Genomic DNA, 24380 nt, shown 5'->3' with positions numbered 1-24380 from the left:
CTAGTGAAGGCAGGGGCTGGACTCAATGACCTTCCAAGGTCCCTTCCAGTTCTAGGGGATTGGTATATCTCCAACTATTATATATAATATTGTTGGAGTATGCCACGTTCTAATTTAGTGCTGTACACATCCTACAATGCTCATCTTTGTGATCTAATTGTTTTTATTCTTACATAAATTAGATTTATTTTAGTAACAGCTTTGAAAGCATTTTTAAAATCAAACATGGTGCACGATATAGGTATAGTTAAGAGAAAATTATGAACACATCAAAATTGCACACCTTAAAAACATACCATGTGAAGTTTCATTCCATTGCTAGGAGAGATTGTACATAGTGTATGTTTGATTTTTCCAGATCCTGATTTACTTAAAGGTTTTAAATCATTTTCAATAACTTTGTAATACAAACCGTTGACATTGTGTTGTTTCACTGGCAAACCAGATTTAAAGGAAGAATTATTGCACAAATATTTGCCACTCTTGTTGTGCTTCAGTTCATTCCTATGGTAAACACAATCCTTTCATTCAAGCACTTAGTCATGAAATTCTTCCCCTCCTCCCAAGAAGAAAAAATCCTGAAAAAAATGCACACCTACAAACACTCTATAGGCAGAAAATAATGGTGAAATGCTGCATTTCTATGTAGAGAACTCCAACTCTGGTAATTCAATTGCACAAGATTCCAGCTTTTTATCTCCTGTAAAACCAACAAAAGAACTCAATATAAACTTTGGCTCAGATGATCACAGATTTACACATCTACGTGTGCATGCATGATTCAGGCATACAAGTCACTGATGCATACATCCAAGTTGGGGTTGCCTGCTTACGTCTACAGTAGACATGCACACGTGTCCTCACCTTGCATATACATGTAGGAGATTTGCACACCTAAATGATGAGCTCAGTTAGATGCACGTGTCTTTGACAATGAAGAACTTTATCCTGATTTCTGATTATGCTACTGTTTAATTTGATTACCAAGAATGACAAAGCGCTACCAGTTGTTTGTCATCACTGTTGTCAATAACCCAGCATTCAGTGTCAAAACTGACTATCATTAGCTACTTTTTAAGATCAGTAACAATTTTCTAAATTGGTTTCATGAATCCAAGCTGATGGAAATCTGCCTGTGAACGTGTGGGACCGGGGCTCTACCCTCTCCGAGGGGTGGAGGGGAGCCACACCAGCTCACTACACATTCTCTGGCGGAGCAGGCCCCCTGGCTGCGGTCCTGGGCGACAAACAACGTCACAAGGCTCGGGTCCCTGGGTTCGGGGCAGAGCATATTACAGAGTCAAAGGGGGGCTCAGGCCCTCTGCTTCAGGGCTGAGCAACAATACAGAGTCAAAGGGGGGCTCAGGCCCTCTGCTTCAGGGCTGAGCAACAATACAGTTTAAAGGGGCCCAGCCCTAAGTTCAGGCGGGGCACCAAACACAGAGTCACCAAGCTAAGGCCCTTTTGGCTCAGGGCTGAGCAAAGCACAGTCTATAAGCCCAGGCCCGTAGGCCTGAGCACCGGGGAGAGGGGGAGACTGCCACCCCTAAGTGGGGTGGTAGGGGGAACGCAGGCCCACCCACTCCACTGCGTCCCAGCCCGGGGCCCTAACAGCGGCAGACGGTCCGCTGTTGCATCAGTGGGGATCCTGCCTGCAACACACTGACATAGGCTCGGATATGGTTGCAGCCTGACCGGAGTCGGCTGCCCCGGGCTACTTCCGACCTCCCCCTCAGGGCCTACCTGGTCCGTGGGGTCGCCCTCGGGAAGTCCAGCAGCATGGGCTCCTCGCGGCCAGGGCTGGGTGGCAGGTCCGGTAGTTCCTCAGGGAAGTCCGGGCTGGCTTGCTCCGGTGGTTCCTCCGGATAACAGCAGGGCCGGGGAGGCTCCAGCGGCTCCTCCAGGTAATAGGCACAGGGAAGCTCCGGCAGCTCCCCCAGGTAGCGGGCACGGGGAAGCATCAGCCAGTCAGGGCGGCTGTCCTGGGCCCTAGAGGGTTCCTAGTCTCGAGCTCCCTGCAGCAGGTCTGCTCCCGGTGGCGGGCTCCAACTGAGCTCTGACAGCCGGCTTTTGTATTTCCGGGTCGTCGCCTGACCCTGTGAGGGGTGGGCTCACTGCTCCTTAGCCTCGCCCACTCAGGCTTCTGGCTGGGCACTCCCTCTCCTGGGCAGGAGGGGAGCCACACCGACTCACTACACTGCCGATCATTACAGTTTAGCTATTATACCACATGAAGTTGTTTATTGCCCATTATGCTGCAGCAGCTGGCTCGTACTGTAAAATAAGTGTCTTCAAGGTTACCATGACTGGAATTAAAAGTAGTTTCAGAAGCAGTTTTAAAACTGGGCTCTAGGACCATGACTGTTTTCATCATTGAATATTTGCACTGTGTTCATAGCCACATGGCAAAAGGTCCCAGTTCAAAGAGTTTACAATCTAAGAATTAGTATTGGATTACATGAGAAATAAATCTCAGAGCCTCACTTTAAACCAAAATATTAACAATACATTTGAAAATGAAATTCAGTCAAACACATATACTTACATTTAAATTAACAGCTCCCATTTCTCCCGGCATCAGCTCTAACAAAAAATGGAATAGTCTTCTGTTAGTAACAACAGTTGGAAAGAGCTGCTTGCCTTACACCAGCGAGCATGTGAAGGCATATTATACTGCAAATTAAGAGGGTTAGAAACTGTTAGAATAATTACCAACTTTGACTGAACACTCTCTAGAGATTTATAAACATGAAACCATCGGAAAATGGCCAAACGGATGTGACATATTCAAAGGTATACTCAAACTTCTTAAAAATCCCATGAAATTCTTTTCTGATTTTCTAGCTTGTTTTGAAATCAGCTGAGTTACATCAAAGATTAAATCAGCCCCTCTTTATCCATGCAGCCCAAAGGCTCCTACACCCATGTGTGGACTTAGTTACCATCCCAGGGTGCTGCTATCTTATTCTTTATTCAAGCACTCGCTTGTAGGGGCTTCAAAGTGAATCACTGAATGCATTTAAATGCCTCCACAAGAACTTTAACCTTTTGTTTCTCCACTCTTAAATTTTCAATCCCTGCCCTTGGTTGTAAACTCTATGGGTATCTTACTAGACAAGGTTCCTTATTCTTTTATTAAATGCTCCTTTTGGCTAATATATAGAAGTCTTTTTACCTATTACCTATTAATATGGTATACAATAATTCAGTGGGACTGCGTAAGAAAACATGCTGCAGAAGTCCATTTTATTTTAATCCATTGTAAAAGGAACAGTGTCAGCCATGCCTGGTGTGGGTTGCAACTGAGAATGCCACATTCAGGGCAAACTGATAAAAAAATAGGACAGATACACCTCAGACTGTTGGTTATGTTAACATTAGAGTTCACCAAGCCAGTAAAAGTGAGTTCCTGTATCACCACACCGCTTAACAAGAAACTAAGAATACAGTGTCCTTAGGCAATCCAGCCCCTCCCACCACTCAAATATCAAGTCTTTTTGATGAGCGGTTACTGAAAACCAGAGTCATCATATTTAAGATTCTTCTGATTCCAAAGGATCAACCACTCCCCCAAGTCAGTATGTATTCTTTAGATCTTATCAAATATCATGCTGTAGCCAGTTCCTTCAATAACTAAAAACTAAAGGTTTATTAATATAAAAAGAAAAAAAGAGCGTTATTAATTGGTTAAAGGAATCATACACATTACAACTGGTTTCACAGTTTGCAGGTGAGAATAATAGCAGTGATGTTAAATCTACTAATTTGTAATAAGTCTCTCTCATTCACCCATTAGATTGGGGGTCCTCAGTCCATTATTCAAAGCTCTCCTTTGTTAGAAATCATGTCCAGAGATGTGGAGCAGGAATGAAGACAAAGCAGTCATGTCACAGCTTGCAGTTTATAGCTCAGCCCATGTGCATGGAAAGTTACTGGCCAGCATGGGGTCCAGGTTCACATGAGCATGGAAAGTTACTGGTAAAAGATAGAGTCTTAGATCACATGTCCTTACATGCCTTGCTGAGTCATCAGATGTTTTCGGGATGGCCCCTGGAATAGTTGATTGTTCTTCAGGCTGGCTAGTGTTGATGAATATCTGTCTGGGGGTATCACCCAGGAGCACCACACGTGCTTGAGATACAAATACATAACAAATATTCTTAACTTCAGATACAAAGATGATACATGTATATAAACAGGATTATCAAATTTAGCAGATTACAACTTTTGCATTTATACCTTACATAACATACTTTGTATTAGATTTAGTGAAATTGTGCAACAGTGGTAACACATTAGTGATAATACGGTAGCATACACCAGGTTATCATTCTTTTTATATAACATCACAAGTAGTGGGGAAAATTATGACAGCACTGTATATTTTAATACTCTGTCTTTTGAGACTTCTTAGGATGGGTCTGGAATGCCTGTTGTTTTAGGAGTGACAATGTTAGTGCCAGCAAGTGAGAGCAGGGTTTTTTCTGCATGGGGTCCAGTTTTCTGCTCATTAAATTATTGATTTTTTTAATGTATTATACAGAGCCCAAGTGTGCTTTTGGGTTTTTTGCTTGTGGTTGCTTATTATTAGCAACGAGCACTAAATAAATCACCTATGTAATACTATTAGGAGAGGCTCTGAAGTTTTTTCTCTTGTAGTTCATGTAGATCAGCAGAACGCAGACGTAGCTCTGTGGTGGTAAGCTTGCCCGGACTTGAAGTGTTCCCTGGAGACCTCCTAGTGTCAGACAATGCAGCTGACTACCTGCAACGCTCACCATTGCTGCTAAATGCAGGTCAAGTACAGGGTGGGTTTTGATTCTTTTAAACCACGCATAAGTTTATATATATTTTTTTAAAAAGTTAAATTATACTTGTGGCATAAAACCAACACCCCTCAGGATTCAAATATTCACAGCTGAAACTGCCAGGTGCAAATATGAAAATTCACTGTGGATTTACTCTTATCAGGCTTCTTTGCTGCTCAGCTGTATAATACAGCTGATCAGTGAATTCTGCCTACAGTGGTACTGGTGTTTAGCATCATCGTTAGTTTATAAGCCACTTACTCCAAAAGAAAGTCTATGAGATAAATAAGGTGAGTCAAACTATAGATCTCTGAGGCTTAATATTCCTAGTGCTTGACACTTCACTGCTTTTCTCAAGCCCAGGCAAATATAGGTTGTTTTTCTTAGGGCTAGTCTACACTACTGTGCTACATTGGCACAGCTGTACCACTGTAGTGCATCTGCTGAAGAAACACTATGAGAGAACACTCTCCCGTTAGCATAATTACTCCATCTCAATGAGATGCGGAAGCTGTGTTGGTGGGAGAGCATCTCCCACCAACTTCGCACTGGTGTGGACAAGGCTTAGGGCCATGTAACTTGTGTCACTATGAGGGTGGCTTTTTCACACTCCTGAGTGATGTAAGTTACATTAACTTAGGCAATAGTGTAGACAAGTCCTTAGGTTCTTTAGCCTTTAAAAAGATCAGGACTTAGGCTAGGTGTAGTGAGCTATTAAGGAATATCAAATGATGCACAGTCCTATGGGATATTATTTTGGAACTATTACACTGACAGTTGTCTAAATCATGATTTTAAAATGTGGTTTTGAACTTCAATTTTAATGCAATGATACTTAAGCACATGTGGTCATGAATCAGAGCCTAAGTTATTAGGAGGTGTTTACATGGGGAAATTTACTGGTATAACTATACCAATATAATAAGTTATACTAGCATAACTGTAGTGGTATAATTAGGCTGGTAAACTTATCGGCAGGCAGCAATCGATCGAGTGGGGGTCGATTTATCATGTCTAGTCTAGACATGATAAATCGACCCCCGAATATTCTCCCATTGACTCCTGTACTCCAGCTCCGCAAGAGGTGCAGGAGAGTTGACACGGGAGCGTCAGCAGTTGACCTACTGCAGTGAAGACACTGTAGTAAGTAGGTCCAAGTACGTCGACTTCAGCTACGGTATTCATGTAGCTGAAGTTGTGTAAATTAGATCGATCCCCTCCCCCTCCCCAGTATAGCCCAAGGCTTAGTGGACAAGCCCTTAGATGCTGTAATGAACAGCTATGCCTAGTGTTCTTGAAAGTTGAATGACGTCATTTTAAAGAACTAATGTGAAGTCTAATTGATCATGTCATTGTAAGAAATTAACTTACAACCACATTGCTGGGTTTTTAGCAATGCTGAGCACCTGCAACTCACATTGACAATGAGAATTGTGAGCACTCAGCAGCTCTGAAAATCCAGTCATTGGTACACATCACATTTGTGCATGGGACCTGTTCCAAAAGCCATCAATGGGTTTAGCTCAACCTCACAAACTGCCTATACACAGCTGATAAATTATAGTTAAGTATAAATTATTTCTTCTCCTTAAGAATGTTATTTGTCTTCTTCAAAAAAAAGAGCCGCAAAATAATATTAATGATCTTTCTTTTGTTTTTGTGCCCAACAACTTATTTCTTTTAATTTTATCCATTAGAGTCCAAAAAACCAAGGTGGCCATTTGCCAGAAAAGGAGCTGTGAGTATTTCACAACATAATTTTTCCTATAATAGAGTTTCCCACAGATTAAAGCTGTGAAAGGTTAACTTGGTTGTTCATTTTACTATCTCTGAAGAAAGACAGAGGGCCGGTGAAATTAAAAATAAATGCCCCACTTCAGCCAGGTAATCTGTGGGGTGATCTACCCCCTACATAGGTCTCAGATTGATTTCTAATAGATATAAATTGGTTTAAGCCCTGAGCGCAAGGCTTAATAACACTTCCAAAATTTTTGTTGGCTTTAATTACAAACATTCTAGCTATTCGTGCAACCGTCTAATTCCTTTTTAATCTTGTAAAGCTCTTGCTTTCTTATGGCCACATGTCACTGAGGCCAAGAAGTTAACAATGGGACTACTCGAATACTTAAAGTTAAGTACCTGTTAAAGTATCCTACTATATTGGAGTCAAAAATCACTTCATCAATGGTGTTAACTGAAAGAAACATGTTGCAATGAAACAAATCTGATGTGTTGAAATAAATACTATTTACCAATAGCTGAAGAGCCCTGCTAAGAGCAAAGCCAGCCTAACCCTGTCTCTAAGGTCCTACTCTTACAAAGCAATCTGCTAGCACAGCCCTTGTTCCTGATCCATTTGTGTGTATCAAATTTCTCATGTGTCTCTGAATGAAATAATATGTGAATTGCTACTGAAAGGAACTGCTGTTTCCACTTGTAGATGTATATGGGGTCATTTGAAAGTTAGTCACCTGCCTATGCGCAATTAGGTCTTGGGGGGTTATATTGTATTTATTGTCAACAAGTAATTTTGAAAAACAATATTAGTCCCAAACTCAAAGTGATCTTCTGAGGAACCCAAAGATGTTTAAAGTGAGTGCTTTAACGTTAATCAGAGACTTAAAATTAACCTACTGCTCCTTTGGGCACTCAGTCAGTACAGTGATCAGGGCTATAAGTACATACAGAGCTACACTGATGACTCAGAAAGGTTAAATTAATAGTTTACCAACAAGTATTTCACAGTTCATATATTTGCAGGGTGAAATCCTCTGGCCTGTGTTATGCAGGTCAGACTTGGTGTTCTTAATGGTCCCTTCTAGCCTTACACAGTACATGGCAGCACATATACTTGAAATGTTAGAAATGGGGCCAAAATGTTACAAAATAGGGGTTGAATCCCACTCCCTTATTTGTATGATTAACCCCCTTGAAATGCGTGTGACAATTCACATGCGTAAGGGCAGTAGCTTCAACCCCTCGGTTGGACTGTGTGTTAGAAATGTGATTTAAAATATAGAAATGGGATGGTTTGGTGAAAATTAAATGGCCTTTTCCTAATTTTTTTATTTTACTTTTCTATCTAAATTTGGTTCCTATAGTTAATAAATAAAGCTTCAACAGGCAGTATATTTTTGTTAAGTATTTATTTTCTATGTGACAACTTCCTATTGTTAGTCAAGGTTGTTTTACCAGTGGCGTAATGCTGCAACAGAGTTTATGGATCTGTTCTGACATCCTTCAAAAATTCCCATAACAAGATAATTATTTTCCTTGGTATAATTAGTAGGGCCCGGATCCTGCAAGCTGATGTGTGCAGGCAGACCCATGTATCCACATTGAATCATAGAATAATAGGGTTAGAGGGGACCGCAAGGGTCATCTAGTCCAGAGGTTCTCAACCCTTTTCTTTCTGAGGCCCCCCAACATACTATAAAAATTCTGCAGCCCACCTGTGCCACAACAATTGTTTTTCTGTATATAAAAGCCAGGGCTAGCATTAGGAGGTATCAAGCAGGGCAACTGTCCATAGCCCCACGCTGCAGGAGGCCCCATGCCGCAAGAGGCCCTGGGAAGTTAAATTGCTTAGGCTTGGGTTTCAGGCCCACTGTGGCAGGGCTCCAGCTTCAGCTTTCTGCCCTGGTCCTCAGTGAGTCTAATGCTGACCCTGCTTTGTGGACCCCCTGAAACCTGTATGCAATCCCTGAGTTGAGAACTGTTTATCTAGTCAAACTCCTGCCAAGATGCAGGATTTGTTGAGTCTACCATCCAAGACAGATGGCTCTCCAGCCTCCTTTTGAAAATCTTCCAAGGCCCGTCTGTTCCATTGTCCTGCTGCTCTTACAGCTAGAAAGTTTTTTCCTGAGATTTAATCTAAATCTGCTCTGCTGTAGTTTGAACCATTGCCTCTTGTCCTGCCCTCTGGGCAAGAGAGAAAAACTTTTCTCCATCTTTTTTTTATGACTGTTTATTCGCTTACACTTGGACTCGGATCTGGGCTAAGGTGATTATCTTTTGAGCCATGTCTTCACTTTATTCTCATTTTGTTCTCCCTGCATGAGCACAAACATTCCTGTTTATTTGTCAATTTAGACCTCAGTTCAGCAGGGTAATTAATATGTGCTTAAATCCCATTGGCATTGGTGGGATTTAAGAAATTAGGACAGAACAATGAAACAAGTGCGGACAATTTTCAGAGTGTTTTTTTCAATAAAGAAAGGAATGATAATTCATCTGAAAAACTTCTGAAGCATTCTCCTCTCCTCCCCGCCATCCACCACCCAAATACCAATGGGAAATAAAAACTCTTCCCGTAACTCCAATACCAGATGCTACCAAACTGTTTAAAATAAATATTTCTGAATATATGGCTTGCATTATTAAACCAGGAAAATGATGACCCCATATTTTCTGTACTGTTTCAGTATGTGCATATATTTTTTCACATAAATAAATAACTCAACTATGAAAATGTTTTTCCATAGAGGATACAATTTCTGTATCCTTGTTTATACCAGTTCATTGTCCCATTTTGTTTCTTTAGTACCAATACAGTAGTTACCATAATATTCACTGTCTTTGGTTTCAGATGGCAATAAGTGGTCTCTATAATTATTCTCATTAGTGACTCCACTGTAGGAGGTTCAAACCAAACTCAGATTCCTATGCTGCTATGGTAGCTAATGAGGTTTCAAACTTCTTTGTCCCTCAGAGCAGTAAAAGCACTATAGAAATCTGTCATCTTATTGTTATTAAATCACACACACACTTTAAATGTACTTCTCTGTTTAGGGTAAAATTGAACTCTAAGGGAAAACTGATTTCTGTTACACCACTGTAGATACAGATTGAAACTTTATTTGAACAGACAGGTCAATAATCACATTTAAAAAAAGACCAACTTAATTTCCTTTCTCAGTTGCCAACCACAACTAAATTATTTAAAAAATTTAAATATTTTACATTTATTTTACTTTTATCTGCTTAGGTTTTTTATTTTTTCATTGATTTCCTGGCAGCTTGGATAATGAAAATACATGAGTAAATTTCACTTTTAGTTAGTCAATTTCACCTTCCTGTTCTCACAGTTAAGGATGAGTGAGCAATTTGCACTGAATAATGTCTTTCTTTTTCTGTTAACTAAATTCTCAGTTTTATTTGTCAAAGTTATTCACAAATTTCTTGACAAGTATTTCCATCTCCAATCAAATAGCATGTGAGAGTTTGTTGCAGATATTAGGCATTTTAACTTCAAAATCATAAGAACATAAGACTGGCCATACTGGGTCAGACCAAAGGTCCATCCAGCCCAGTATCCTGTTTACTAACAGTGGCCAGTGCCAGTTGTCTCAGAGGAAGTGGACCTAACAGGTAATGATCAAGTGATCTCTCTCCTGCCATCCATCTCACCCTCTGACGAACAGAGGCTAGAGACACCTTTCCTTACCCATCCTGGCTAATAGCCATTAATGGATTTAACCTCCATGAATTTATCTAGTTCTCTTTTAAACCCTGTTGTAGTCCTAGCCTTCACAATCTTCTCAGGCAAGGAGTTCCACAGCTTGACTGTGCACTGTATGAAGAACTTCCTTTTATTTGTTTTAAACCTGCTGCCCATTAATTTCATTTGGTGGCCCCTAGTTCTTATATTATGGGAACAAGTAAATAACTTTTCCTTATTCACTTTCACTTTATAATCCTTACAGTTATAGGTGTCGATCCTGCAAACACTAATGCATATATAGCTTAACCTACTTGAGTAGTCTGCTTGAGTTCAATACCTTAGTAAAAACCGTGACACTGATATCTGTCACATTCTGTAATCTTAATGGTTGAAAGCCAAATTTCTAAACCAGATATTTGCTTTTGTTTGTCTTTACTTTGTTTAAAGGTAAATACATTATTCACATGTTAATTCTTTAAAGGCATAAATAATTGGCTACATTATTATGGTGTTAGTCTGCCAGTCTGCTCTTTTTGAATGGGACTATCTGCATGTTGAAAGTTAAGCATGTGCATAAGTATTTGTTGGATTGTAACCTGCAACTGAGAATTTTGAGGTTCAAATATTTAAAATTTGCAACAAACTACAAACAAGCTATTCAAATGGCAAGAAACATTTGTTATTAATGTTGATGTTCACTCAAAAGTGAGTTCACTGGGATTATTCATGGACATAAAAGTTAACCACATGCCTACATGTTTGCAGGATCAGTGCCTTAATTAGAAAATGCAAGCAATATTGTTTCTGCTCACTGACAGAACATCTTATGGAACTGACCATCACAGATCAAATTGTGAATTTCAAATATCATAATGAAATACACATTTCAAAAGGTCCTTTTGGCAAATATTCCAGCATTCATCTTAAAATTCATTTTTGAGAGTATGAAGTATAAGCCCCCAAATGGTCTCTGAAAGCAAATATGAAACACAGTCAAGTAAACATTCACTTTGAAACTCTAAAATCTTTGTGGCACTAAGCATAATGCTGTGAGGTTTGGTGTGCAAATGCTGCAAGCAATGTTTGTTTCATTTTTTTTAAATCCATTGATTCTTTTATTATTATTGTTCATTTCATGGAAAAATCTCTTTTAGAGTTCATAAAATCTTATTTTTACAAAAAAAAGCACCTTAAATGTTAAGGCAAATTTGACCAGATAGTGTCACTTTAAATGTGTAGTTTATTAAAATATTCTGAAAAAACTTCTACCCTCATAGATTTCCTGGTCACATATCACTGATTTTTGCATGAGCAAAGCAAACTGAGTTTATTCCTAGATGGGTTTTGAGAATAGCCCATTATCACTTGTGATATTCTGGGTTAGCAACAGTCAAAGACTACCACACGGTACAACTCAATCTCATTGTGCCAAAGAGCCACCTTGACCTTGGCTCCTATCCATATCCAATATGTAGAAGCAAATGTCAGCGCTGCATCTGCACTCCTTTCACTGGCTATGTGTACATGGGTTGGCAAAGAAACCAAACGTTAGGGTAAGGTCCTTGCAGATTAAAACAAAATTACTGAAGCTAATAAGCATATTATCTACCTCTTTAAATTATAACATGTAGAATTTATCTTTTAACAGAGTAAAGACAAACAAAAGCAAATGTCTGATCTGAAAAACTGTCTTTCAACTATTAAGATCACAGACTACAGCGGATATGAGTTTCACAGTTTTAAGGTACTGAAATACTCAGTATATTACACTGATAGTCCTCTCCAATGGACTTAAAACTTGTTTCCCTTCTTTGTGTCCCTTTTTAAATTAATCTTTGCCATGCCAGTAATCGACATAGGCAATCTACATGGAGAATCTGTATATAAATTTAGGATATAATTGTTACAACAGAAGGTGGTTAAGTCTTGAGGTTAAGACAGAAGTCTAGGAGACAGGCAATTTGGGATTTATTCCCAGGTCTGCCAGGCTTCATGTGCCCGTGGTCACTTAGGGTATGTCTACACTGCAGCTCAGAACACTAGCTTCCCTCAAGCTAGCACCCTAAAAACAGCAGTGTGGCTGTGGCGCCTTGGAAGTGGCTCAGGCTCGCTGCCGGAGTTCAAGCCGCCTGAGCTAGTGGGTCAGAGTTCAGGGGGCTAGCCCAAACCTCTCCCCCTGCTGCAATGGCCACACTGCAATTGTTAGTGTGCTGGCTCAAGCAAAGCTAACTCGAGTGTCTCCCTCCACAGGGGGAGGCTCTCTCCCAGCTGCAGTGTAGCTACACTGTGAAGGTCTCTGTTCCTTGATTTCACCATCTGAAAAACAGATAGAATAACACACCTCTGCTTTAGAGGGATGATGTGAGGTTAAATTCAAAAATGTTTGCAAACCATCCTGAGATCCTTGGATGGAAGGTGCTACATAAATGCAAAAAATTATTCTGCATTACTGTTATTATATATATGCTTTGTAATACTCAAGAGTAAAATGTCAAGATTTTTATTTTTTAACTATTAAACATCCAACCAAAGGCTGAGAACTGTTGTTATCCAGGCCAGGTTTACTTGGTCCTACCGCAGCACAAGAGGCTGCACTTGATGACTTCTCGAAGCCTTACATTTCTCTGATTCTGTTATTTATACTGTATTTTAATACATTGCATAAAGATTGCCGCAGTTTATGAATCAGTCAGCTCTTTTGCATGAAATGTATAAGGTTTTTTCCTTCCCCCACTCCCTCCTCCAATCAACAGAATAAAACTTGGCATGAAATGGTAACAACTCAACAGACTGAGGAGAAAGACACTGATGATCCATTAGAAATGAAGAAAAAAGAAGCTATGTGGGAGCTTTTTACAAGTGAATGCAGTTACTTTCTGGATCACTTACTGGTTCTCAAGATGGTAACTTTGGATCTATTTCTCCAGTAGATTAAACATGGGGCCTGTCCTGCCATTAGTGAGGCAAGACAAAAGTCATCTATAACCTCTCCTTCTTCATATCTCAGTGGAAATTACTTGTACTTTTATGCTGTGTACTTTTGTGCTCCTCGTGTCTTGTTTTCTAAACCTGTTTCCACAATTCTCTGGTTTTCGTTTCATCCTGATGAAATCCTTTCCTCTGTGTACCTCTTCTCAGTGCTTTGCATCAATCTCTCTTGGTTCAGTGCGTTCTGTACTCCCAGTAGGATCAGAGGTCATTTTAGTCTGTCTTTCATCTCTCTCCACTTCCCCTTTCAGACTCATAATGCTATACTTTTCATTATTCCTAGTCCATTTCATTTTGTACTCCTGGCTTTTAATAGCTTAGCTTGAAGAGGACTAATGGGTTGTAGTTGCGTTTCCAGATTAGAACCTGAAAATGCAAAATTCTAGTATTGCAGTAATTCTAGTATTTCCAGCTCTCCTCCCACCCAGCAGAAAAAATAAAATCAAACCTAACCTTATCCTGAGGAAAATTAGGAGCATCTTCAAAGTTGAACAAACTGTGGTAAGGCTGCGTGACTGACAGTTAGGCCACGCAATATCCCTTTATAGGTGATAAAGGAAGATCTATCAAGAGGGTACACACACACACACACACACACACACACACACACACACAGTTTCACCACCTCTACCTCTGGTTTCTCAAAGGAAGGACAATAGGGTCCAGGGAGGAACTGCATTTTAAAAAGCACATTTTATGCTGAAAAAAGTCATTTAGTCATAGAAGAAAATGGTCCAAAGTCAGGTGGATGAGGAAGAGCACAGACAGCTCCATTATGGTGGTCAGAAACGGGGGGAGGGGGGGTTATGGGACAGTTGGGAAAAGTCAGCGTGAAAGTGTCCTGCCATCTAGAAACATTTGTTTAAAGAGTGGAAGTGGTAGAGGATCGCTGAGGAGCTCAGCTAACTGCAAGCGGTTCTCCTGCTAGGCAGGGGGTATTGCAAGGCAAACAGACTCCGTGGTGATGAGGGAGGAGTAAGAACCTAGAGAGAAAGGTAGGTAGATACAGCAGTAGGCCCCATGTGGCTCACAAATGATACAGCCTCTCCTCCCACATACCATCCCTCCCATCCCCCTTTCCAATTATCCTCCAGCAGTGAAAACAAATGTGCTTATGAAAGAGTTTGGCAACTCTCACGGTTCCATTTATTTCTTGCTGCTCTAAATATTTCTCACTATTAAATGTTCCCCTTGTTCTAATCAAGCTCAGCCACGATTTGAGACTATGGAGCGTTTCCTCCTCAAGTGGCTTTTTTTCTCAGGCTCTCAGATCATTAGGTCATGGCAGCTAGACCAATGCAGGGATAAGCATCGGCATTCACTCTCTTCACTCCTCCCCTAGCACCTTGGGCAACATCAATAGACATTTTATTCATGTTTTCATGTAAAGCCATTTCCATTAAATAAATTATATTTCTCAGCTCATTTTTAGCTGCTTTGGGGCCATTGTTTGGTAGAAATCACAGTAAGTCAGTGCAACCCCCAAAGAGCCAAGCTATAGCAGCTGGTGTGTAAAGTATTCAGTATTCATTCAGCGCCACTGAAAGTCACCCTAAAGAAGAGAAACTGAACAAGCCACCCAGCCTCTCAAAGCCTTGGCCCTACAGCCATTCAGCTACTTAGTGGCAGTCTTCCACCCCCCATTCTGGAGCATACAGAGCAGCAACCTGGAGGTAGATGGAAAGAGCTGGGGTGGGCCTAGATTAGAGGACAGAATTCATGACTACCAGGTCTGTAATTGCATGGATCTGTGGGTATAAACCCCCCCATACAGGTCTAAAGAGGCTTCAGCCCCCATTCCCAACCACAGAATAGAATAACTGCCATGATGGAACTACATTGCAGTCAATGGGCTGGCTGCGTATGGTTTCTCTCACGTCAGTTACTGCATAGTTCCTGCCCACAAACCATTATTTTTAGGCTTTGTGCAGGCCATAAAAGACTTGCTCCTAAATGATGTGAGCCCAGCCATTTTGTAGTCTGCCAGTGAAATTACGGCTTATGAAGGAATATATGGTAAATCTATCTGCCCTCTGCAAATTAATTGGTTGGTTAATGTTGAATTAATGCAGATAATAAATAATATGGCTTTATTGTCTTTTTTAAAGATATTTGTGAATACGCTCAAATACCTGCAAAACAACGAGTTCCTCGTGGATGTGGATGTGTGGGGACTTTTTTCGAACTTGGAGGAGTTAAACCAGGTGAGGGGGGAAAAAAAATCTCATTTAGAGCAGAAGCTGAAGCATAATTAAAAAAGAGGAACACAAAGAATTGCCAGACCCAGATTTCAGGACACTAAGGACACTTTCCCCCTCCCTCTTTGGCAAAACAATTTGGGTGAGGCATCATCAGTCCAAATGATTTCATGAACAGGCATAGAGCCATTGGGGTTTTGGTTATGGCTGTAGTCTGATCGTTTCCTGTTTTGAATTAAATGTCATAAGACGAGTTTGGAATTAACTCTTTAAAATAGAGTTTTGTTAAATCATGAGTTTTGGCAGTCCTCAGTGTACAAACATTATGGCAGAACAATCACAACAGCCAGATGCATATAACAGTGAGTTTCCCGTCTCCAACAAGTGCATAGACATGAAGTGTCTGCTACACTATGGTCCCTTTGTGCTACTCCATAAAGACAAAGGGAACAGAAACCACCCACATCTCCCCAGCTCGGGATTCCCCAGCTGACATGCTTGTCTAGTGTGCTACTCACCCTGCAGCTTCTGGGGCAAGGTGGAGAGAAGACACACCCGGAATGCTCTGTGGTCTGTCTATTCTCAGTTGGTGGCCAGTCCCCCTGGGGACTCTTCTCCAACGTGTGCAAGTTAAAGTAGTCTCTACACTGCTCTGACTTGTGCTGGGGCCAGTAAAAGACTCAGGGATCCTTAGCACCACCCACCCTGAGTGTAAACTCAACAAGGCAGAGAACCTGGCCTAAGATCTCCATTTTCAAAGGACAGCATTCTCTGCAAGGCATTTTAATGCCAAGACAAGTTAGTCAAGATTGCAAATGATAATACCTGGCATTCCTTCAAGCTGAAATAGTTGTTACCCAGAGTTAATGGCAAAGCAAAACTCTGCCCTACCTTTGACAGCATCACATAAGACAGAAGAAATTATTTCAGAACCGATTCTTTTCACTGAATACAAAATTATCGGTATAAAAGCAAATACATCACCCTGATTGAATAGGGGGTAGCGTTTGGGAACAGTTTCTGACTCTGTCAATGAATGAGCACTACAGAAGATGATCACTAAGATCAAATGTTACTATATTAAGAAAACTGTGTTGCAGTTTTCCTCCTCAAAGTTACACTTCCCATGGTCATTGACATCTCATTGTTGTTGCTCTTCTTCCACCAGCACAGAGAGTGTTTGCCTTCTATAATGAGTATTTCAAAGATTAATCAGTATCTGTACAGTGGCTTGAACACACAGAGGGCTAAGTATTATTATTAGAGCTCTATTGGCGAGAGGCAGTATGAGCTAGTAGATACTGACAGTGAGAAGATGTTGATTTTACTCCCTATGTGCTATTGGCTTGCTGGGTGACGTTGACCCAATCAATTCATCTCTTTGTGTCTGTATTTCCTCCCCCACCCGATATCTTTCTTGTCTATTTAGAGTGTAATTGCTTCAAGACAAGGCCCTGATTTTTACTCTGCTTATGCAGTGCCTAGCCCACTGGGTCTCTATTTAGTCAGAGCCCTTTGATGTTACTGTATGTCATGGGTCATGCATTCTTCATTCCCTTTTGGGATGGGGCAAGGGTTGTTATAGCCCCACGACCATGTCTGAGTGACCCCTGGGTCCCAGAATAGTGCGGCCTTACAGCCAAAGTCAATATACTCACCTTCTCTATCAGGGAGGGCTGGCCTAACAGCCAGAGTCAATAGAGCTGCTCTCACGATCAGGGCTTTGCAGCTTAGCAGCCAGAGTCAATAGAACTGGTGAGATGGGCCACAACCCCAGAATGGGTTGCAGCCAGGTTAGGGGAACACAGGCTCTCCCTCTCCACCAGGTCCCAGCCCAGGGCCCTTTCAGTAGCAGGGTTGCCCGCCACCAGCTCAGGGATCTGGCCAAAACATGATAAGCTAGTCTTTGTTCTACAACCACCTCCCCACAAAGATTCCCTGGGTTGCTTCCAACCTGCTTCTCCACAGCTTGTCGTCTCAGGGTTCCCATGATCTCTCCTCTCTCTGTGGCATCTGGAGCCTCAGGGTTGCTGGTCGCCACTGTTTGGCTAGCTTCTGCATTGTGAAGTGCCAGCGGTCCTTCAACAGAGCCTGCAGCACACCTCCTCGCTCTCCAGTGGTTCGCCCTGAATGAGCTGGGCTGTTCCCTTTTATACCTGGTCTCCAACTGGAAGATGCCCAGCAGCATCGAGGGGGCATGACCTCCTAGGCCAAAGAGAGGAATTAATCCCTGCAGTCCCAGTGCAGGGCATGCATGCCCCATCACACTATAATATGACATCATAATGAAAATAATAATTGTTACTCCAAGAAGTGACTTATGACCTCAGTTCCCCCTGGCCTCCCTACAGAAACAACCGATAAACTAAACATCAGAATAACCATGCATCAAGGTTTTGCCAGGCCCTATCGTGGTCTGAGACAAGGGAGGGGGTTGAATTATGTGTAGGTACAGGATGAACACTGTGGAGGGTTGATTACGATACAATCATGATTGAGTGTCATTTTTAATACTTTTTCCATTATGGTTTTTTAAATCTTTGCATGTGTATATAATATAGTAACATCCATTATGGTCAAATGTGGGGAAAATGACACTGACACTCTTGCCATAAAAGAATTTTATGTTGTTAAATAATATAAAATACACCTTGCCAACATGCTAGAATGCATATTGTATAACGAGCAACTCCCCGAAAGCTATGTAGAAACATAAATTTGCTAAACAAAATATAGTGGTTAAAATTAAAATCCCAGCATTTTAATGTAGTTCACTATGATACTGGCGTTACAGTAGTTATTTTCGATTCTGTCTCTACAGGAATACTGAAGATCCCTGATACCACTTCATAGTAAATGTAGGTTTCATAGTAAATTTTTCTTTGGATGCACAAGATGTGGAGATTCAGATAGAACCACTAGCATCTAAGTGAAAATATTTAAGAAAAACTCAATTTGGGAGAATGCCTTGCTTGCAAAGGCAGTTTTCACATTCTGGTCCCTTTGCAGTTTTAAATAAATGTCTTTCATTAGCTTCAGGAAATTGAAATAAGATTGACTATAAATTACAATCACTTTCCAAATGAGTTTGAAGACCTCTTTAATCACATTGCATCTACAGTGTTCTGTCACATGAGATCAGTGTACAGCATTTATTTCTGTAATTCCCAATGTTAATTTATGTTTAACGTTCACATTAATTATGTAGCTACTGTTCTAAAATAAATGTAACTGGAAAAATGTAATCTGGTTTCATCATTTTTGTTAAACAGTGCTTGACAAGGCCTAATTGTGTGTTTATAACAGGATTGTGTTAACTTCAGCACTTAGACCATGATTCTGAAAGGGATTGTGCCTGCTGACTTAAAGTCAACCAATGGAGCTTCGTGCAAGTACAGGGCTCAATTGGGTATGGAGTCAGTTGCAGGACCTGGACTTTAAAAAGATTTAGTGGTAAAAATAAAGCTCAGAAGAGCAGACAAACTATTTTTTTTTCTTTCCTTGACTAGGTGAGTCTCAGTTTTGTGACTGATTTTTTCAAAATTATAAAGGACCATGTCACTGCATCTGAATCCTCCCTGGATTTCATCTCTGTACTCACAAAGGTAACAAGATCAGAAATGCTCTGTAGTAGGACTCTGAATGTAGTGCAGAAAGTATGTGAAGCTGCTTTCTTGGTCCATTCCACTTTTACTAAAAGACCTAGATCATCTACTAGGAGGAATCAAGCTGTCCAATGGGAGCTTCAGAGATACATTCACTCTTCTTTCACTCACTGGGTGAAATCCTGGCCCCGCTGAAATCAATGAGAGTTTGCCATTGACTTCACTGGGGACAAGATTTCACCCCAGATTTGTAAGTGCCTCTAACACACGTTGATACCTTAGTACATTCCTAAATATGAGGCTATGCAAAGCTGTTCTGTAGCCTAGCATTTTTTTATCATCTACTTTATTTTTCCTGCAGTAAAGTCTCAACACTGCAGATGCCCATAGAATTGCTAAAGTTGTGGCAGAATTCTTTAAGAAAGTAGTTTTCTTTGGCAAGTTTACTCTCTAGTGTAGCTCAATTTTCCCTGTTATAATCAAATCTCCGGCAAAATGTACCTTATAAAAGCTAAGAAAAGTAGATTGTTTACTCCATTGTTTTGCCCCTCACTTTGACATTCCTCTTTTTCAATCTTATTAAACTTCTAAATCTTTTGTCTTGCAGTATTTTCAAGGTAACCTCTGCCAGACACACCAGATTTACTGCCTTCATTACACCTCAGCCATCTTTTACTTGGAGAACCTGAGGCAGAGAGATGATTTTGGAATCTATCTGAAAGTAAAGTGTTGGTTTTGCTCTCCTTGTTGAGTCTTCAACCATCCTATCTTGTCTTTAAAAAGAAATTGGAAAAGCCTATATTCTATTTCAGATAACAGTCTATGCCTTTTTTCTTGAAATGCTAATGATACCACAGGTTTAAATATATTGGGTGGAATCCTGGCTCCATTGAAGTCATAAGCAAAATTTCCATTGACATGTGCACCTTCAGTGGCACCAGGTTTTCATCCACTACATTCATACAGTGCTTTTCCAATGGCAACTGCATATTACTGCACATTCAATTAGTGCAACCTGTAAAATACAGAATTATTAGATGTTAGAACTAGCTTCTAACTGGGGCAGGTCAAGCAGCTGGATTGTTAATCCAAACCTGTCATATGTTACTGCCTGTCTCAGGGTAGGAGCAGCAGGGTTGGCCGATGCATAATGTCTTGTGATATCTGCAAACACTGGGATGAGCGTGAAGCAGTTGACATAACTAAGTATCTAATGCAATGATCCCCTCTTAGGATCTCCCAACAATGAGGGCAGAATCTAAAATAACTGCCTATTTTTAAGAGGTTTGTGGATTTTCTGTTTTATGTTATCTGCTCAAAGATCAGACCTTGTACCAAATCAGATTCTGTGACTTGCATCTACACAGCCCGTGACAGTGAGCCTCCAAACAGGGGCAGCTCCAGGCCCCAGCACGCTAAGCGCATGCTTGGAATGGCATACCGCAGGGGGCACTCTGCCAGGAGGTCAACCAGAGCTGCCTGCCACCCTCCCGGCGACCGGCAGAGCACCCCCCATGGCATGCCGCTCTGCTTGGGTGGCGAAATGTCTAGAGCCACCCCTGCTTCCAAACCTGGATCAACAGACTTGGGACTAAAATTATCTGTGTAAATGCTGTAGCTTGGGCTGGATCTCTGAAGCCTAGGAGGGGCGTGGGCTTCAGAGCCAAAGCTCCAGCCTGAGCCTCATCTTAAAAGTGTTGTCTCCACAGCTATTTCTAGCACAGTAGCCAGAGCCCCGCTGGTCTGAGTCTGTCCACCCAGACTCTGAGACTTGCTGCCATGGGCTGCTGCTTAGGGCCAGACTGTGACCCTGTTACTGCCATTGGTGATTCTGATGAGTAGTTACGTGAGCTTCAGTGGACCTATTCTTACAAGTAACTGCTCACCAATGCAAGGAACAGGTGCACACACCAGCCCTTAGGGACATTTAAAATAGAAACATAAAATGTGGAAGCCAGAAAGGAACCAGCCACTCCAATAGTATGTGCAGACAGGGAGTAAGTATTGCCAACCTCAGGCATTCAAAAATCATGAGTCAGAAGATGGGTTTAAAAATCAAGTGATCTTAAAAATAATAAATATGGGATTCTTTTTATTTCCCTTCTTATTTTTGAGCCTTTAGGATGTGTTCAGGTTACATCTTCAAGCTTTTCTCTGCAACCAAGAGGGCTAAAAACTTACTTTTAAAAAAATGAAAGCTGAGATTTTCATATAATCACTTGACTCCAGGAGCTGCTGCTTTAATGAGAACACCAAATAGCATGAAACTTATATGAAACTCACAAGAGTTGGCACACCTGAGAAACAGGAGATTCGAGAGGCTGGTGTGGTGGTTTTGTCACTTAAGCTCTGTCTTTATTTGAAGCCATGTTTATAGTCACATGGTCATATCAGACTTTAGAAGCACAATGTTCAGAATAAGATATGTGCTTTAATACTTCATTCTGAGTCTGAATTCTCTTTGCAGATGGAAGTTAAAAGCATGTATATAAACCAAGCAAACAGCACCAAGCACATGAATGTAATGAAAGAGCATGGTAGTGCTTTTGCGTGTTTTTGTGAGCCTGTGAGAAGGGAGTTAGTAGATTTTTCATTGAACCCAAGGGATAACACTTGAATGCTTTCCTCACTTTTGCATATTTATATCTCTGTGACCCATCTGGAAGGGAAGAGAATCTCCTTGAGTGCACAGGATGGAACTAAAACAGCAGCTCCTAGATGTAAATGTCATTTTCACCCCTTGAGATACATTTTGTTTTACTGTATCTGAAACCAGTTAGGAAGAAGAGGGAGACTGGGAGGCTAACACAACAATACTACATTTAGCGGCTTGGCTTTTCCCTGTCACGTAGCTGTAGCTCCATTGACTTGACCTAAACTCTTGCCAAGCTTGAAGAGTTATTGTTTATGGACTTCTAAAGTGAGCATGAGTGATCAAATTCTGCTCTTAGTTACACTGCATATATCTGAAATCGGTGGTGGTAATCCGGATTTACACTAACCAAATTTAGCCCCCCATAGACTGCATGGGATAGGGCCCTGCCACTTTTATTTATCTTTAACATCACACAGACCAGTAGCACTACATAAATACTAAATAATGGACATCATCATTTCAAACTTGCTCAGCTTTCAGATTTTACTCTATTTAAATCTGAAAAATGAGCTCACTCTTATGGACAGCTCCAGGGTGGAGGCTGGGTGTCCTGCCCCTACTAGGGGCATTTGGGGTCTGAATAGCTCTCGTACGACCAGGAGTCCCCCAGGGGCAACAGACACACATCTAAGGGCAAAATTCACTCACTGAGATTTTTCTTGATAAGATTAAATGGTATAGTGAAGAAACATATTATTAGGAATTAGTATAATGCCTGAAATGTGAAGTTATCTATACCAAAGATTAACGTGTGGGACTGATTCAGCTCCTCTTGAAGTGAAAGGGAGCCTTTCCTTTGACTTCACTGAGAAGTGAATTGGCTTCATCACAAGTGGATCCCCATTTCATTTCAGTCAGTTGATGCAGCTAATTGCTTATTAATGGCTTGGTCAGAAAGCACCACAAGGTTGTAGATTCTAAAACAGTCTTCCTTTATATTTAGTAGTGGTGTGAACAAAATGAACAGTGCAAACGACTACATCTGCCAGAACTGCTGGTGGCTCCATTACACAGACTGACCCGATATCCCCTCCTCCTTAACAACATCTGGAAGAGAAGCACTGATGCAGCACAGAAAGCCACCATCCTCTCTATTAAGGAAAAGGTGGAAAAGTCCTTACGTAAGTAGCTGAGATTAAAAGTCAAATTCTCCATTTAGCATTTTCTCCGAGGGTTTACGCACTTGAGGTTCAAATGTAAATGAGGTTGTTGTTTTTTACTGTTTGAAGATGTGTTTGGTGGCATGAAAAATTCATTGCAATCCCTTTGAGTCCTTCTTTTTTTCTCAAAATTGCCTGGTACCATTCTCATATTGTCAAAGCCTTCCTTCAGTATGGTAATGCAGCACATAAATCAGTCAGTCACTTGTATTCACAGAGAATCATTTGCATAGACATGCTAACAGCTGAGAGCAGTTCACAAATGGGAACAAATCAAGGAATATCTTAAACAAAGAGGTCTTTGAGATGGACTCATGTCTGGGAAGGATTCAAAGGGTTTAATCCTTAAAAGAATAACATTCCACACACAAGGGGCATATCATGTCAACAACCTCTCTCAGAATGACAGTCTTTACATATAAGAGTCCTGTGGCACCTTATAGACTAACAGATGTATTGGAGCATGAGCTTTCGTGGGTGAATACCCTGCATCTGATGAACTGGGTATTCACTCATGAAAGCTCATGCTCCAATAAGTCTGTTAGTCTATAAGGTGCCACAGGACTCTTTGCTGCTTTTACAGATCCAGACTAACACGGCTACCCCTCTGATACTTTACATTTAAGGTACCTAGGGAGCCATCTCAGCTAAGGAAAACTTTCTCCAGCTTATGCAGAAAAGAATGGATGGGTTTTTATACTGGATTCTATTTTACGTAAATAACCAATTCATTCAGTCATTTCTTGGAACCCACAATTTGCACCAGAGGTGTAGCGAGTGCCCTCCGTACCCTCCGACCGGAGGGGGCCCCGCAAGGAAGAGGGCCCCTAAAAGTGGCAAAAAAAATGTAAGGTATAACTAGGTAAGTGACATTTATTGACACTATTGCACAATCCATGTCGGTTTTACTGACAAAACTATGAAGTCATTATGATACATCATAATGCTATTGGCTACATCAGTTGTCTGTCGGTCAGTTTCGAATTTTAGTTGGATCCATTCAAAGAATGTGTATTTGCGTTCATAATGGCGGTCGGCGGATAAATGTTATTAATTTAGTTGTTTAGTTTTTTATCGTTTCCAACTCAGAAGCGTGCTTTGTGATGTCTAAGAGAATGTATAAGAGCAGAGCTAGTAAATGAAAGGCAGCAAAAGATGCCGAGAAGGAACTTGAGAAAATTCCAAAGTTGTCAACGTATTTTGCACTGCAATCCAACATACAGGTATAGGCACATGAAACGGACAGTGCTAGCAGCGATGAATCGTATCCAGAAGTGCTTCAAGTGAGGTCGAAGGTGAAGCCAGTAGTTCTACCAAACAAACTGTGACAGATATTCCAGCTGCTGCTGGGAAAGAAGTATCTGAATCTGAACCACTGACTGATGATCCAGGAGATTGGCCGTATATAATATCGGACAGGCAAGTGTGTGACATTGTTGCATGTGGCCCACCGCAGCAGAATGAAAGTTACGAATTTCCATTTAACAAGGAAAGACGGAGGTTCACAAGTACTCATTTCTAT

General features: G+C 41.0%; 1 protein-coding gene across 5 annotated transcripts in view; it reads left to right on the top strand.

The window, feature by feature from the left end:
• The window catches only part of PLEKHG7 (pleckstrin homology and RhoGEF domain containing G7), a 61633-nt gene that overhangs the window by 8953 nt on the left and 28300 nt on the right, over nucleotides 1-24380 (top strand). For 2 of the 5 annotated variants that reach the window (XM_030548563.1, XM_030548566.1), the window contains exons 4-11: nucleotides 4660-4808; nucleotides 6506-6546; nucleotides 11900-11995; nucleotides 13005-13154; nucleotides 15348-15443; nucleotides 18947-19042; nucleotides 19650-19763; nucleotides 22645-22819. In XM_030548563.1, the coding sequence (XP_030404423.1) occupies nucleotides 4660-4808; nucleotides 6506-6546; nucleotides 11900-11995; nucleotides 13005-13154; nucleotides 15348-15443; nucleotides 18947-19042; nucleotides 19650-19763; nucleotides 22645-22819 (917 nt within the window). The remainder of the gene's footprint in view (nucleotides 1-4659; nucleotides 4809-6505; nucleotides 6547-11899; nucleotides 11996-13004; nucleotides 13155-15347; nucleotides 15444-18946; nucleotides 19043-19649; nucleotides 19764-22644; nucleotides 22820-24380) is intronic. The other 3 variants (XM_030548565.1, XM_030548567.1, XM_030548568.1) reach the window with 3 other exon arrangements.

This window comes from Gopherus evgoodei, chromosome 1 (assembly GCF_007399415.2).
Source record: "Gopherus evgoodei ecotype Sinaloan lineage chromosome 1, rGopEvg1_v1.p, whole genome shotgun sequence".
Classification (NCBI taxonomy): Eukaryota; Metazoa; Chordata; order Testudines; family Testudinidae; genus Gopherus; species Gopherus evgoodei.
The sequence above is the reverse complement of the archived record's forward strand: the minus strand, read 5'-3'. Positions and strand labels throughout refer to the sequence as shown.